Here is a 14,174-nt window from a genome sequence, read left to right as displayed (position 1 = left end):
TACATAAAAAGAAAATGATAAACCTATAATTAATCTATAACTATTTTATAACTCTACTTTTTTTCCTCCTCCTCTCCCAAAAGAAGAGGGGAGGAGGGGCGTGTCGATATAGCTTTCTCCTCTAAGCATGATTCTAAGGGCGCCCACTTACTGCATGTTCAGTTTGAGCTATAACTATATATTGATCCCAGGTGAAGCAGCCCGTCACCACAACCTCACCAAAGTGTCAGCATGTAAATGCTTCCAAGACTTTGGTTCATAAGTTTTACTAAGACAAACCGTTTCGAACATATGATCCCCTCATGCAAGAGAGAAAAGAACGATCTCTTAACCTTTGTCAACAGGACTACCACCTTGGTAGTTATTTTACAACTCTACTTAAAATGAAATTTTAAGGACAGTCATATAAAATTGAAATTATTTTTTAACGAAGTGACACAAGTGGTAAAATAATTGTAAAAACTTTGTCATGCAGAATGGTAGTTAGTACTAGACGGTTCTGAATTTCTTTGCTTAACATGTATAGGCAGTTTCCAAGTCTTTTGCTCTTACTTTCCTGTGCAGAGCAGTTTCGTCCTCGGCTATGAATTGCTGAGTTTTTTAGACATAACCAATTAAATTTCTAGGCAACATCCTAGACGTTCACTCTTATTTTCCCTCGGTACCTTAGGCTTGCTTGGCCTCTATAAATTATCGTTTCGGCCATAGCATTTTCTTCATCTCTATCTACTCAAGTATCTTGTGAGACTTTCTATTCTCTCTTGAATTTCTTTTTTCAGAAACGGCAAGAATTTTTTTCATGTTGAGCTCAAAACGTATTCATGTTTAATACCAGCTGCATCTATTCTTCTTGAAATGAAAGCATAAACATCTTGTTATGTTTTCACGTTGTTTGCAAATTTTTAACTGCTTTCTAACCTTGTTGGGTGCTTTCTGCCGTTAGAAAAGAGGTTTTCACCGAGCTAGCAAATCCCCCCTTCCCGGTTCTGTTTCTGACATCATCCTCGATCCTCCATTTTTGACTCGGTACGTAATTACATCCATCATTTTAAGTAGAGTAGTAAACTAGTTGTAGACTAATTGTAAACTTACCATTTTCCCATCCAGAAACATGTTCCAGACTGACCCTCATCAATCTGGTGATGGTGACGGAGATGGAGAGAACAGTCTTATTGCTGGCTTACTCATCACAAGTACCATCGCCACCAGAACTGCTGCGGGAAAATACAGCCGGCTTTGGCGTCGAAGTACTCTATGTATAAGCTTTGCCATTTCTCTCAGAAGGGGCCCTATTGGTGAAGAACCAACAGTACTGCCCTCGCCATCTTCTTCTCTGCCTTATGCTCCTTGCCCCAAGAGCCCGCACCGGCTGCTGCTGGCTCTAAACAATGGAATCTAACCTCCCCGGATCAATCCAGCCATGTAATCGATGTTCGCTCTGACAAAGGGGAGGAAGAGATACACGAAGAAGAGATCCTTCCAGACAATCGGATTGTGCAAGATCAGGACGCTGTTCGGAATATAGTGAAAGAGAGGGACTTGAACTCTCTTAGAAAACTCGGTGGCGTTGACCGGGCTGTGACACTTCTGGGTTCTGATATTCAGGTAGTTATTAATAAGTCTAGATTGTTAGCTAAAGGCTAGCTTAAGCTGTTAGAAAACGGTTTAATCTATTGACTCACTTGGTTCGACAGGACAGGATTGATGGCAGCGAAGTCCAACAAAAGTGGAGCACAACCAACAACGTCCCAATTGATGAAAAAGGCTTCTGGCACTTCTTCCGGGACGCTTGTTTCACTTACAAAATTGTTCTCCTCTTTATCTCAGCCGTGTTAGCCTTTGTTATTGATATCAAGGAGCACGGACCCAAATATGGATGGCATGACGGGGTCGCCATACTGGTTGCGGCGGTCCTAGTTGTTGCATTATTTTCAGTAGGAAAGTTTCGCCAAGAAAGGAAAAAGAAAAGAACTCTTTTGGAGAATATGAATAAAAGGGACGTGGAGGTTGTAAGAAGTGGAGAGTCAAAGAATATTACCATTTCTGATGTTGTGAAGGGTGATATTGTAGTTTTGGAGAGGAATAATCGTGTTCCAGCTGATGGTTTGCTTGTGAAAGGGGAGGACTTGGAGGTGGACGAGGTGTTGAAACCCAAAATCGATCGTGATCAGAACCCGTTTCTCTTCTCAGGTTCAAGGGTTATTAAAGGTCGTGGTAGGATGCTTGTGACATCGGTTGGTGACAATACAGCTATGGGCAAGGCGCTGAGCTTGGTGACTCACGATCCTGAGGAAAAGACACTGTTACAAGCTCGGATCGAGAAAACAAATGATTATATTGAATTTCTTGCTCTTTCTGTCAGTGTGCTTATTGTTTTTGTGATGGTAATTCGCCTCTTCTGCCATAGGCAAAATAGCAGTAAAGATTTGCCAGAACTTAAGGGGAATGTTTCAGTGGACATGGTGATGAAGATCTTCGTGAGAATTTCCCTGATGTCTCGAGGAAAGATTTGGATTCTAACCAGTGCTCTCACAGCAATGGTAATAGGAATTCAACACGGGATGCATTTTGTGATTACAATCTCTCTTTGTTACTGGAAAGAAAAGGTGGAACCATCTGAGGCAGACATTCATAATTTGTCTGCTTGTGGCACAATGGGGCTGGTCACGGTCATCTACATTGAAGCGACTGGGGGTCTAATGTGTGAAGAGGTGACGGTTGACAAAATTTTTGTCGGCGAGGAAGATATCAGCAACTGTGAGAACTCTGAAACTGGTCGCTTTGTTCATGAAGCTTTGTATCAGGGACTTGGTTTGTCAGTTCTTGCGCCTGAGATTTCTGTTGGCCCGTGCACCCTTGCACTTAGTTCTTGGTTGAGCTCCAAAGCAGGTCTGAGTACGGAAAATTTGGCTCAAATTTTTGACATTCTCGAGTATACAAAATTAAGCTCTGTCAAGAAGGTTGGTGGTGTTTTGATGAGGAGAAAAGATAAGGAGGACCAAATTCTGCACTTGCACTGGAATGGAGCTGCATCGACTATATTGAGAATGTGTTCACACTACTATGACAGCATGGGTGGAAGTCATGCTATACATGAGGATCAGTTAAACAAGTTTAAGCAAATGATTAAATATATGGAAGATTGTGGTCTTAGACCCATTGCCTTTGCTCATAGACAAAATGAGAACCAAGAACTTGTCGAAGAGGGGCTGAACTTGTTGGCACTGGTGGGTCTGAAATATACGTGTCAGAAAGAGGCTAGATCAGCAGTGGAGGGTCTTAGGAATGCTGGAGTATGCATCAAGTTGGTTTCAGAAGATGAGCCCCAGCAGTGAGAGCCATAGCCTGTGGCTTGGGAATCTTTAGGCCTGGTTCAAATGATGTGGAACTCAGAGGTGAAGAAACTAGACAACTGATTAGTAAGGGAAACGTTGAGAAAGTGGAACTGGCTAAAGTGATAGGAAGTTGCCTCCCAGAAGACAAGCTTTGCATGATACAGCAATCGCAACAAAGAGGTCAAATAGTTGCTTTCTTTGGAGGGATGACCACAAGTGACGCTCTAGCTCTGAAAGAAGCCAACTTAGGGATTACTATGGATGGCTTGAGCACTGAATTGGCAAGACAGAGCTCTGATGTTACTTTCAAACGTTTTGATTCGTTAGGTACCATTTTGAAGTATGGTAGATGTGGGTACCACAACATTCAGCAGTTCAGTCAACTTCAGCTCACCACTTGCATCTCTGGACTACTAGTAGCCTTAGTGACCACAACCATTACTGGAACATCCCCAATAACAGGACTTGCATTGTTTTGGGTGAATTGGCAAATGTGCCTTCTAGGTATCCAAGCAATGTTAATGGAGTTAAAAAGCCAGGAACTTCTAACCAATAAACCAGTTATAGGACCTCAATCACTTATAACCAAGGTCATGTGGATTAACATTGCCATTCAAGTCATATACCAGGCTTCCGTGTTTCTGATCTTTCAGTTTAAGGGACAAGACATACCCAACATGAATGATGATGTCCGAGAGACAATGATCTTCAATGCATTTTTCCTGTGTCAGATATTTAACCAGTTCAATGCCATGGATCTAGGGAAGAAGCAAGTGTTGAGCGATGTCCTTCATAACTGGTCTTTTTTGGTGACTTTGGCTGCTGTTATGGCCATGCAGGTTATGGTGATTGAGCTTTTGGGTATTGCGACCGGTTTTGTGAGGTTGAATGCAGTACAGTGGGTTTCGTGTTTTCTTGTTGCTGCACTTTCATGGGGGTTTGATTTAGCCTTAAAGTTCCTAGCCAATGTCTTCACTAAATGCTTACTTTTCGCTGCTCTATTTTTCCTCATGTTCCTTTTCTCCGCGATGCCTGGACTAGTCGATGTTGTCAACCGGTATGATAATATTCCATCGGTTTGTGAATAAAGCAGTCGACTTTTGGTCGACTTTTATAAGCTGACTTGATCTAATATGGTATGTTTTGTAAAATTCTTTTTATTGTAAAATAGATTTAACGTATCACATCAAGTCATGTCAATGTACAAAATCTTATTTTTGTAAATATCTTTGTAGACATAATATTTTTCATTTCCAGTTCCTTTGTAACCTTGACTAACTACTTCAAAGTATGCGCTCTCTCTGAGATGTGAAAATGTGCCGTGGCAACGATACCCTGTTTCCATATTGCAGCTCCTCAATCTAAATGTGAAACTGTTTGGTTTTCAATAAGCTTCTGGGATACCTAAGCAGAATGCACCGTCCGATTACAAACCAGAAAGAAATTTGCCTTCAAGTCAAAAGCACCTGCATTGATCAATGCAGCTAATTAGTGAATAACCCTGCTATGAAATCATCTAACTCTAACTCTTTACTGACTTCTAATTAGAATTATTTTGTCAAAGCCCATGTAGAATAGCTATAATAAATCATTGATCATGATCTTCTACGTTCCTTTTTTAGGCTATTTATATTAGTGGCCTGGCCCTATTAAGTAATTTAACTCTCTAGCATGCATGCATTAATCTAGTTTCTGACTTGGAGACATGCATGGCCAGGCTATTGGGCCGTGGATTTTGTTCACGAAGTGGCAGTAGCCCAGCCCCAAGACATCTGTGGCTTGTATTCACTATACATGTGGAGATAAGACATCCCACCACAAGATCTTTCACTGCCACATGGCCTAACGTTAACCTCTATCTCCCCCAAAAAAATCGACATGGAAATCTACTTCCAATATGAGAGCCAATAGAATGCTGCTGACGTGTAGATATCCTAATCCACAACATCTGGCTCATCCCCATTATAATCTCGGTCATCTCTGCTACAAGTTCATAGGCTTCTTCAGACCCTCTCAGTTGCAGCAGCATACAAACCAGCCAACCAAGAAGCTTGTCATAGATCATGGCAACCTCCGCCATCCAAAGGTCAGCCTTCGCCGGCCAAACCGCTTTGAAGCAATCCAATGAGCTGGTCCGCAGGGCTGGTGGCATCGGTGGTGGCCGTGTTACCATGAGGCGCACCGTGAAAAGTGCCCCACAGAGCATATGGTAACTCCTAATTAGTTGGTTGCTAGTTGAAGTCATTTTCATTTAGGATAAGCATCCATATTTAGAACTGTATGCAAGGTTTGATCACCAATATACATAATACATATTTCCCTTTAAATGGCATGGCCGAGATTAGAAGGCAAACTAATTTCTTTCTTATCATGCAAGTGTTTTAGGTCTAAGTTTTAGTTTGGTTACTTTTAGGCTTTAACAAAAATAACACGCTTAAATTTAGCTCCTGGAGGCTGGAACAAGCGGGTTTCTACTTTCTACTGCTTTCTTCGCTTTGAAAAATGCAAGAGATCTAGCGCTAGCCATGGCTCACCTTCGCATGACTTCTCGAATGTGAACCTAAAATTCACTTACCAACCAGTAATTTTTTCCAAATCGTTCATCTCTTTATTAGTATTATTTCAAAAGCTATCGAGGCAATTTAGATGTCTATGACCATGATGGGTTTGACTAGTAAATTCAGTCTATGACTGGATGACGATCATTTCGTTACTGTTGCCGACTTTTCGTTTTTTAGTAATGAATAAAGATTGTCTTGACTCGTGGCCACTAAAAAAAAATAAAAAATCATTCTGAAGAAACTTCCATTAATCTTGTATTTTTGTTCCTTTTTTTTCAGCATACCATGTATTTTAGTTCAAACCACAGAAACATAGACTATGCCAGAGCAAACAGTCTACACATGATCATTCCGAGCAATATATAAAATTTGGTCGTATAAAAGATAAACCCGTATCATAATTTATCTGTGGTTGATATGTAAAACAGGTATGGCCCAGACCGCCCTAAGTACTTGGGTCCATTCTCAGAGCAAACTCCATCATACCTGACTGGTGAATTCCCCGGTGACTACGGCTGGGACACTGCTGGCTTATCGGCAGACCCCGAGACGTTCGCCAAGAACCGTGAGTTGGAGGTGATCCACTCCCGATGGGCCATGCTTGGAGCTCTGGGTTGTGTCTTCCCTGAAGTCCTTTCAAAGAATGGTGTTAAGTTTGGCGAGGCAGTATGGTTCAAGGCCGGTGCCCAAATCTTCTCTGAGGGTGGCCTCGATTACCTTGGCAACCCAAACCTGGTTCATGCTCAGAGCATCCTGGCTATCTGGGCTGTTCAGGTTGTGCTCATGGGTTTTGTTGAGGGCTACAGAATTGGTGGAGGACCACTCGGCGAAGGACTCGACCCAATCTACCCCGGCGGTGCCTTTGACCCACTTGGACTGGCCGATGATCCTGAGGCATTTGCAGAGTTGAAGGTGAAGGAGCTCAAGAACGGCCGGCTGGCAATGTTCTCCATGTTTGGTTTCTTCGTTCAGGCTATTGTCACCGGAAAGGGCCCGATTGAGAACCTCTACGACCATGTTGCTGATCCGGTGGCCAACAATGCATGGGCTTATGCCACTAACTTTGTCCCCGGAAAATGAGCAAATACAAACAGATACATCATGATGTCTCTGCAGTTGTAACATTACTCGAATCTTCTTGCCTTTGCTGATGTTGTCTTGTTGTTCCTCTGTGCTGATGTATTATACTACTACTGCCACCGGTAGAAACTCTGTCTGCAAATTACTAATATTGTATCAGTACTTGGAAGTTAAGACGCTGATCTTTTTTACTTCATGAGTTTGTATTGTTGCTAGGGATGGATGTTTGATATATCTGAATATTCCCTCAAACTGAAGAGTACGCTCTTGCAATAATATATCGTCATGTTTTAAAATGGAACGGAATATATATATATACACACACACTAGCGGTGAAGTTACATGCGAGACACGTTTGTCCTTTATTAAATTATTCTAAAAGATAAACATCTAGTATAGAAGAAGAGAATTTAATGATAAGGTCTATATGATGATAATATAGATCATTCTAATTAGAAACTACTAATTCAAATAGTAATAAGTTTAAACAAACTATAAGTTCAAGCAAGTTTGAAAAGTAAAGGATTATGTTTCGAATTTATATTACAGTTTATTTTTTAAACGACTAAATATTACATAATTATTTTTTTCGTTACTAAAAGTAAAGTTTGAGGGTTATGTATTTAGAGGTGGTGTGTTCTCCTCATTCACAGCATTTATGGAGAGAACATTGAAATTTTTGTGACGCTGTTTTTGGAGTTGATATAAATCTGCATCCAATTATATGATCCTTTTTTTACTTAAATATAATTTTACAATATTTTAGATATACGATAAATATTCCTGCATGAAATGAATTTGGAGTCTAAGTTATCAAAAATGATGAATTTCGTACCTCATCAGCACTACACCTGATCTCGATCATTAATGATCTTATCTTCCAATAAAAATAATGCTAAACATGCTGCATGTCTCACCCAGATCAAATTAATCAATATCCTCCATCCAATCAGAATCTCAGCTTTTTTAATTTTTATTTATTTGTTAATTAATTAATTAATTAGTTATATCGTTGAAGGCCAGCCTTGTACTCAATCATTAATTAACTAATACGATTATATAATATTTAAGACTCGGGAGTTTTCAAGGTTATTGTCATAATTTTGCCAAACAAAAGTAAAATTTTAAAATAAAAATAATAATAATAATTTAAAAAAAAAATTAAGGGTCAATGTCATCAAAATGTGTTTTAAAACACATCAAAATAATAATAATTTGGAAAAAAATAAAGCACACAGCAGCCAGCCAGCTTATCGCGGTAAAGTCAGAGAAGACAGATTATATATGAATATATAGAAGGTTGATATTGTACAATATATATATATATATATATATATATATATATATATATATATATAATCCATGCGTATGCCTAAATTAATGAATAAAATATGTGAAAATGCATGTATCGGCCATGCATTATTTAGCACAGCGAGAGCATGATCACGAGGGTCTTCCATTGAAATTGAAACATCTTAAATGATGTCAACACCTGCATGCAACTGATCATCTCTAATATCGGAAGTTGCAATGAATTGGGGACTTATCCCAATTAGTTCTTTATATTCTCAAGCGGTTTTTCTCAAACTAGGGCTGACCCTGGTTTTGTTTTAGGCCCCTACCTAGCTAGCTAGTACATAGGATTTGACGATCTTTTTGCCATATGTATTCATGCACTCGTTACATATATACAGAGACAATTTGCAAATATATATGCATATAGGAATCCTATATGCATGGTGCGCGCGTCACGTGCATGCATGAGTTCATATCCTAAATATTCCTAGCTACATATATAGGAAGATATTCAGTTTTACCCCCCAAAAAAAAAAGAATTTACTATTATTTTTTTTTCAACATATATTATTTTTTTTAGTGATTTTATATCGATTTTATTAAAATAAAAAAATCTTCATTTTGTCTCTCTCCTTTGGCCCGATTCATTTCCACGGCCCGTTCTCCTTTAGCCCAGCTCGGCGCCGCCGTGCGTCGGACAGCCTCACCGCCACCACCGATGAGTCCCCCTCACGCCGACGACCAACCGAGGCACCACCGATGTCCCCTACGCGCAGCCCTATCTCTCCCCCGCAGAAACCCATCCGAAATGGCTTTCTCCCATTTCTCTCAAACTGCGCTGCCGTACGCGGCCACCTACTGTCACGACCACCACAGGCGACTCCCCCTCACGCCGGCCACCAACCCAGCCACCACCGATGTTCCCCATGCACATCCCTATCTCTCTCCCGCGGAAACCTGTAAGGATCCTCAATGGAAGAGTAGATGGAAGAACACCGGAAAGGAAAATTTATGAACACGTAAAAATAGCAAAATGAGATAAATGATAGAAAATAGACTTCAGATAAATTGGCTACGCCTTGGGAAGTTCGAAGCTCCCAATTCCTCCAATATAGTTCCAGCTTTCAAGCAAAATGTTCAGATGCCCCAATGAATTCCCTCATTTCCCTTATATCCTCATAGGGATAACAAACTCGAAAAATATCCAAGCGACACGTGTAAAGTAAAATAACAGACTTTGAAATTAAACTACTACAAGGACTCAAACGACAAGTAAATGAAACACTCAAACGGCAAGTAAATAAGGACCCAAAATGTTGTTGCTTTAGTTGAGCTCCAACGACGCCGTGAAAATCAGGTTCATAACAAATTCCCTCCCTTTAAAGAACCTTGTCCTCAAGGTTTAGGGTAAGGTTGCAACTGTTGAACGGCCTCATACTACATCCACAGAATCTTTCCACAAGAGCAGCACTCGAGAAGCTTGCCATTTTTTTTTTAAAACCCAATTTAATGTAGTGCAGACTTCAACAAGTCAAGTGCAGAAAAGCACCATTATCCAACATCAAGACATTGATATTAAATGTACAATCACCAGGAAGGAAAAAAAAAAGATTCTTCTTTTCACCACCTTTGGTCGTCTTCACAATTTCCAAAGCTCAAGACAAAGGTGTCTACTTTGTAATATTAGGCTCCACTGTCTCACTAGAGAGCTTATATAAAATAACCTGGCCATCAGAACCAGCAGAGAGCACCCTATTATGGCTATTGCTGCAATATACATCACCCTTCCGCCAAATCTCACACAATGATGCCAGTAGATACGCTATTGCAATTCTATGTAGTATACCCATCCATCTCATATGTTCAATATCCACCCCATAAGTTAAATCATTAAGGCCATGGAAGAAGCCATCTTGAAGAAACAGGCCTAACATTAAAAGCTTTAGAGCCCGTGGTATTGTTTTTCTAGTTGCAACAGCTCTGCATGACAAATTCTTGTCGATAAGTGCAAGTGAAATACCAACAATAAAGAGGAAAAATGGCATGACAAAATCTGCAAGTGTTAAACCATCCCAAGGCGAATGGTTAATTACAGGTAGGATTCCACCAGCATCATGCACGAATATCATTAGCTCATCAGAGTCAATAAATTCCACCAAATGTGGTCGGCTATGATTTAGGGAATGAAAACTAAACTCATTCCACCAGACAGAACCTTGGCCATCACAATCTCTTTCCACAAGATTTCCTTCATTTCCTCTATCAAAAGGCTCAAAAACCATTTTAAGTGGTAATATGTCAAACAGATAGTGAGCAAAAAAATATTTCTCATAAGGAATGTATTTAACAACAGATATCTTTCTAAATCCAGAATATGTCCTCTTTATTGCTCCTTCAGTTTCATTCCATTCAACTAGGAAAGAGTCAGCATCTTTACTTGTTCCACAAGAGAATAGTATGCTTCCATCAGCATTGTAGAGCATTCTAGTGCACCCCTGTCCAGGTGCATCATAGTCAACCCTGGAGCCCATATGGTCATACAACCAAGTCTTAATTTTCCCATCAACAACAGTTAAAATTATAAATTGAATATTTTCTTTTTGGTGAGGAAAAATGGAATAAACAGGTGCTTCATGACTTTCAAGGTTAAAAAGTCTTCTTCCAAACAAATCCCAAACTTTGATTAATTTATCAACTCCACCAGTTACTCCACACAATTGGTTGTTTGGGTGTGAGAATGCCAAACCATTCACACCACCAACGTGAGTATCACTTTCTGAAAGCTGTCGTCGATCAATTGACCCATTGTAATAATGCAAGTAAATCAAATGTTTGCTAAATGTAACCCCCTTAATATTCTCGGCAAACTCAATCATGGAATTTTTCCATAGTCCTCCACCAAGGGTTACAAGAGGAAAATGAAGGGCTTCAAATATCTCAGAAATGTTTTCAATGGTATACTTTGCACTCAAATCTCGGTAGGAAGTGAAATTAGAGATAGGGAAAATGTGCTTACCACTAAGAGTACCGCCCAACTCTTCAACTTCATTTCCCCACTTCAAGTACTCAGAATTTATTGAGTCCCCATCAGCAAGGGCTTCTCCAGGCTTTTTTATCAAACAACTCTCGTGCAAGCTGGTTACCATCGTTTTGAAGTGCTTCAATCTCTTGTGAAGTAAACTTCGCCATGGAGACAGACTTCATGCGATGTGGCCAACCCCCCCCCCCCCCTCTCACAATGGAGAAGAATAATATTCTGCTGATCTCCAAGTGAAAGCCAACTCTCACAAAAACAAAGAAGAATTTGAATCAAAGACAATGGAAGGAAGGGATAGCCCTCATACTGTCGTGGATAGTCTATGATGGTAATCTCATCCTCACATAATATTCCCACAAACTGGCTCTGTTTCTCACCCTTGCAAAAATTGAAAGCAAGAACGGAGGAATCTGGAAATTCCTCATGTAACGGCGTCGTTTCCCTGTGGGTTTGCTATTGTACAGCCACCAACGACTCCACCCAATACTGTTGCATTGCGGCTAGGGTTTGGGATTTTTTGGGGTCATCAAGAAAATACGCCGCGAGTTGAAGAGAATAATGGAAATGGAAGGGGGGTGGGTGATGGTCATGAGAAAACGATGATGATTTAGCTGAGGGTTTATCTGGTAAGAGCTCACCCATGGCCAAACAAACCCAAATTCTCCCAAGCCGACACACAAACAGAGACTGAGTGTTGCCTTTTGGCCAAGGAGGATGCCATACGAGTCGTGTTCCCTTCCCTGGATCTATCTTAGGTCCCCTAAAACGAGAGAGTCGAGATGTGGTTGAGCTATCTTCTAGGTTTTTGCAGTACCTAAGTTGGCTGGTTCTTTGTGGTGAAGGCCGTGAATTGTAGAGAATGACCATAACCCTAATCATTGGGTTTGAATTTCTACGGACGGATGGGGTCATTTCTTTGGGGATCTCTTTGAGAACGACTTCCGTGAACATTGCCACAAATTTCGTAGTTGCCTTTTCTACTCCCTCCACCACAGCTTGGTCTTCCCAGACCAAGCAATTTTCCGTGGAAATTGCTACTGTCTCTTCATTTTCTTCTTGCATTACCGATTTTTGTATTTCTTCCACCTCTACTGTGTTTTCTTCTTATTCTTCCTCGTCTTGCCATTGCACCCAAGATTCCTGCATCCGCTTCCAGTTTTGTTGCATTTCGTCGAGTCTTTCTGTCATATGCTCTAATTTCTCCAAAATCTTTTCCAACAACAACAATTGCTCCTTATTTAACCGTACCAGACCCATGAAGAATCGGTGGCTCTAGATACTAATTGTAAGAATCCTCAATGGAAGAGTAGATGGAAGAACACCGGAAAGGAAAATTTATGAACACGTAAAAATAGCAAAATGAGATAAATGGTAGAAAATAGACTTCAGATAAATTGGCTACACCTTGGGAAGTTCGAGGCTCCCAATTCCTCCAATATAGTTCCAGCTTTCAAGCAAAATGTTCAGATGCCCCAATGAATTCCCCCATTTCCCTTATATCCTCAGAGGGATAACAAACTAGACAAATATCCAAGCGACACGTGTAAAGTAAAATAACAGACTTTAAAATTAAACTACTACAAGGACTCAAACGACAAGTAAATGAAACACTCAAACGGCAAGTAAATAAGGACCCAAAATGTTGTTGCTTTAGTTGAGCTCCAACGACACTGTGAAAATCAGGTTCATAACAAAATCCATCCGATATGGGTTTCTTCCATTTCTGTCAAACTGGCCTGCCGTACGTGGCCACCTACCGTGACGACCACCACAGGCGACTCCTCCTCACGCCGGCGACCAACCCAGCCACCACCGATGTCCCCCACGCGCAGCCCTATCTCTCCCTCGCGGAAACCCATCCGAAATGGGTTTCTCCCATTTCTCTCAACCTGCGCAGCCGTACGATGCCATCGCACCTCCACCACTTCACACCGGCGACAACCTCTACCAAACCCAGCCACCACGAACCTCCCTTTCCCTCTCCGTTGCACACTGGCATTCACACGCACACGGCAACTCTCTCTCTTCCTCTCTTTAAAAGAAAAAGAAACGAAGAAGAAAGACAACAAAGATGCAAAAATAAATCTGAAACGAAGAAGAAATCATACAGGGAAGAAGGGAAACGAAGAAGAAATATATTTATGTTGTTGAGCTGTAGAAAGAAAACAAACATGCGAGAAAGAAAAGAAGAAAGACAAGATGCAGAAGTGAAATTAGAAGATTTTTGCATACCAAACGGCGATAAGAAAAGCCTCAAACAGCACGGCAGAAAATTTTTCTTCCTCCACTTGAGTTAGGTCTGCAGATGCTAGAAAACCACGAGACGTATCTGCACTCCATCCCTTCTATCAACGCTACATATTTTTGACTGTCAGACACAATAGCTAACCAGATGTTTGAGACTCAATGAAGAAGTAAAATTTTAACCGAAAGGAAGAAAATATCATGCAAAGGAACGACAAACGAAGAAAAAGACGCTGAATATTGGTCACTGTTTTAAACTGTTCATTACTGTTCATCTTATAGACGCTTTAAAGATATAGGAAGATATATATATATATATATATATATATATATATATATATGATGGTTTCTCATTTATATTAAGGTACGTAGAGGCTGGCATGGGAAAAAGCCAACAACTTGTGGAAGCACAAGGCCGTGAAGTCTAGTTTATTATATATCGTATTGAATAGTTTGGTTTTGAGTTTTAACCGATTAAATATGCAGAAGGATATTCGATGATCTCATGAATCAGCTACTTGCCTTGCTATATATACATATAATATCATTCGATTATCTATACATATTTGGAATAATTTATAAAGACGACTCTCATGAAGAGTACTCAAAACCGGCAAGCCG

General features: G+C 40.4%; 3 protein-coding genes and 1 pseudogene across 3 annotated transcripts; 2 read left to right on the top strand and 2 right to left on the bottom strand.

The window, feature by feature from the left end:
* The first annotated feature begins 1,111 nt into the window (after window positions 1-1,111).
* LOC121249535 lies at window positions 1,112-4,491 on the top strand (annotated as a pseudogene).
* Window positions 4,492-5,318: 827 nt separating this feature from the next.
* On the top strand, window positions 5,319-7,228 carry LOC121250229 (chlorophyll a-b binding protein 151, chloroplastic). Its single transcript, XM_041149265.1, has 2 exons — window positions 5,319-5,544; window positions 6,325-7,228. Exons 1-2 carry the CDS (start codon window positions 5,399-5,401, stop codon window positions 6,974-6,976), a joined length of 798 nt encoding a protein of 265 aa, XP_041005199.1. The 5' UTR covers window positions 5,319-5,398; the 3' UTR covers window positions 6,977-7,228.
* Window positions 7,229-9,942: 2,714 nt separating this feature from the next.
* Window positions 9,943-11,484, bottom strand: LOC121249534. The gene is made up of 2 exons (XM_041148236.1): window positions 11,289-11,484; window positions 9,943-10,831 (listed from the first exon to the last, which is right to left on the bottom strand). The coding sequence occupies exon 2, from the start codon at window positions 10,801-10,803 to the stop codon at window positions 9,943-9,945; it is 861 nt and encodes a 286-aa protein (XP_041004170.1). The 5' UTR covers window positions 10,804-10,831; window positions 11,289-11,484.
* Window positions 11,485-11,673: 189 nt separating this feature from the next.
* On the bottom strand, window positions 11,674-12,736 carry LOC121250389. The gene is made up of 2 exons (XM_041149519.1): window positions 11,948-12,736; window positions 11,674-11,836 (listed from the first exon to the last, which is right to left on the bottom strand). Exons 1-2 carry the CDS (start codon window positions 12,369-12,371, stop codon window positions 11,763-11,765), a joined length of 498 nt encoding a protein of 165 aa, XP_041005453.1. The 5' UTR covers window positions 12,372-12,736; the 3' UTR covers window positions 11,674-11,762.
* Between the last annotated feature and the right edge of the window lie 1,438 nt (window positions 12,737-14,174).

This window comes from Juglans microcarpa x Juglans regia, chromosome 2D (assembly GCF_004785595.1).
Source record: "Juglans microcarpa x Juglans regia isolate MS1-56 chromosome 2D, Jm3101_v1.0, whole genome shotgun sequence".
Lineage (NCBI taxonomy): Eukaryota > Viridiplantae > Streptophyta > Magnoliopsida > Fagales > Juglandaceae > Juglans > Juglans microcarpa x Juglans regia.
This window is presented reverse-complemented; position numbering and strand designations above follow the sequence as displayed.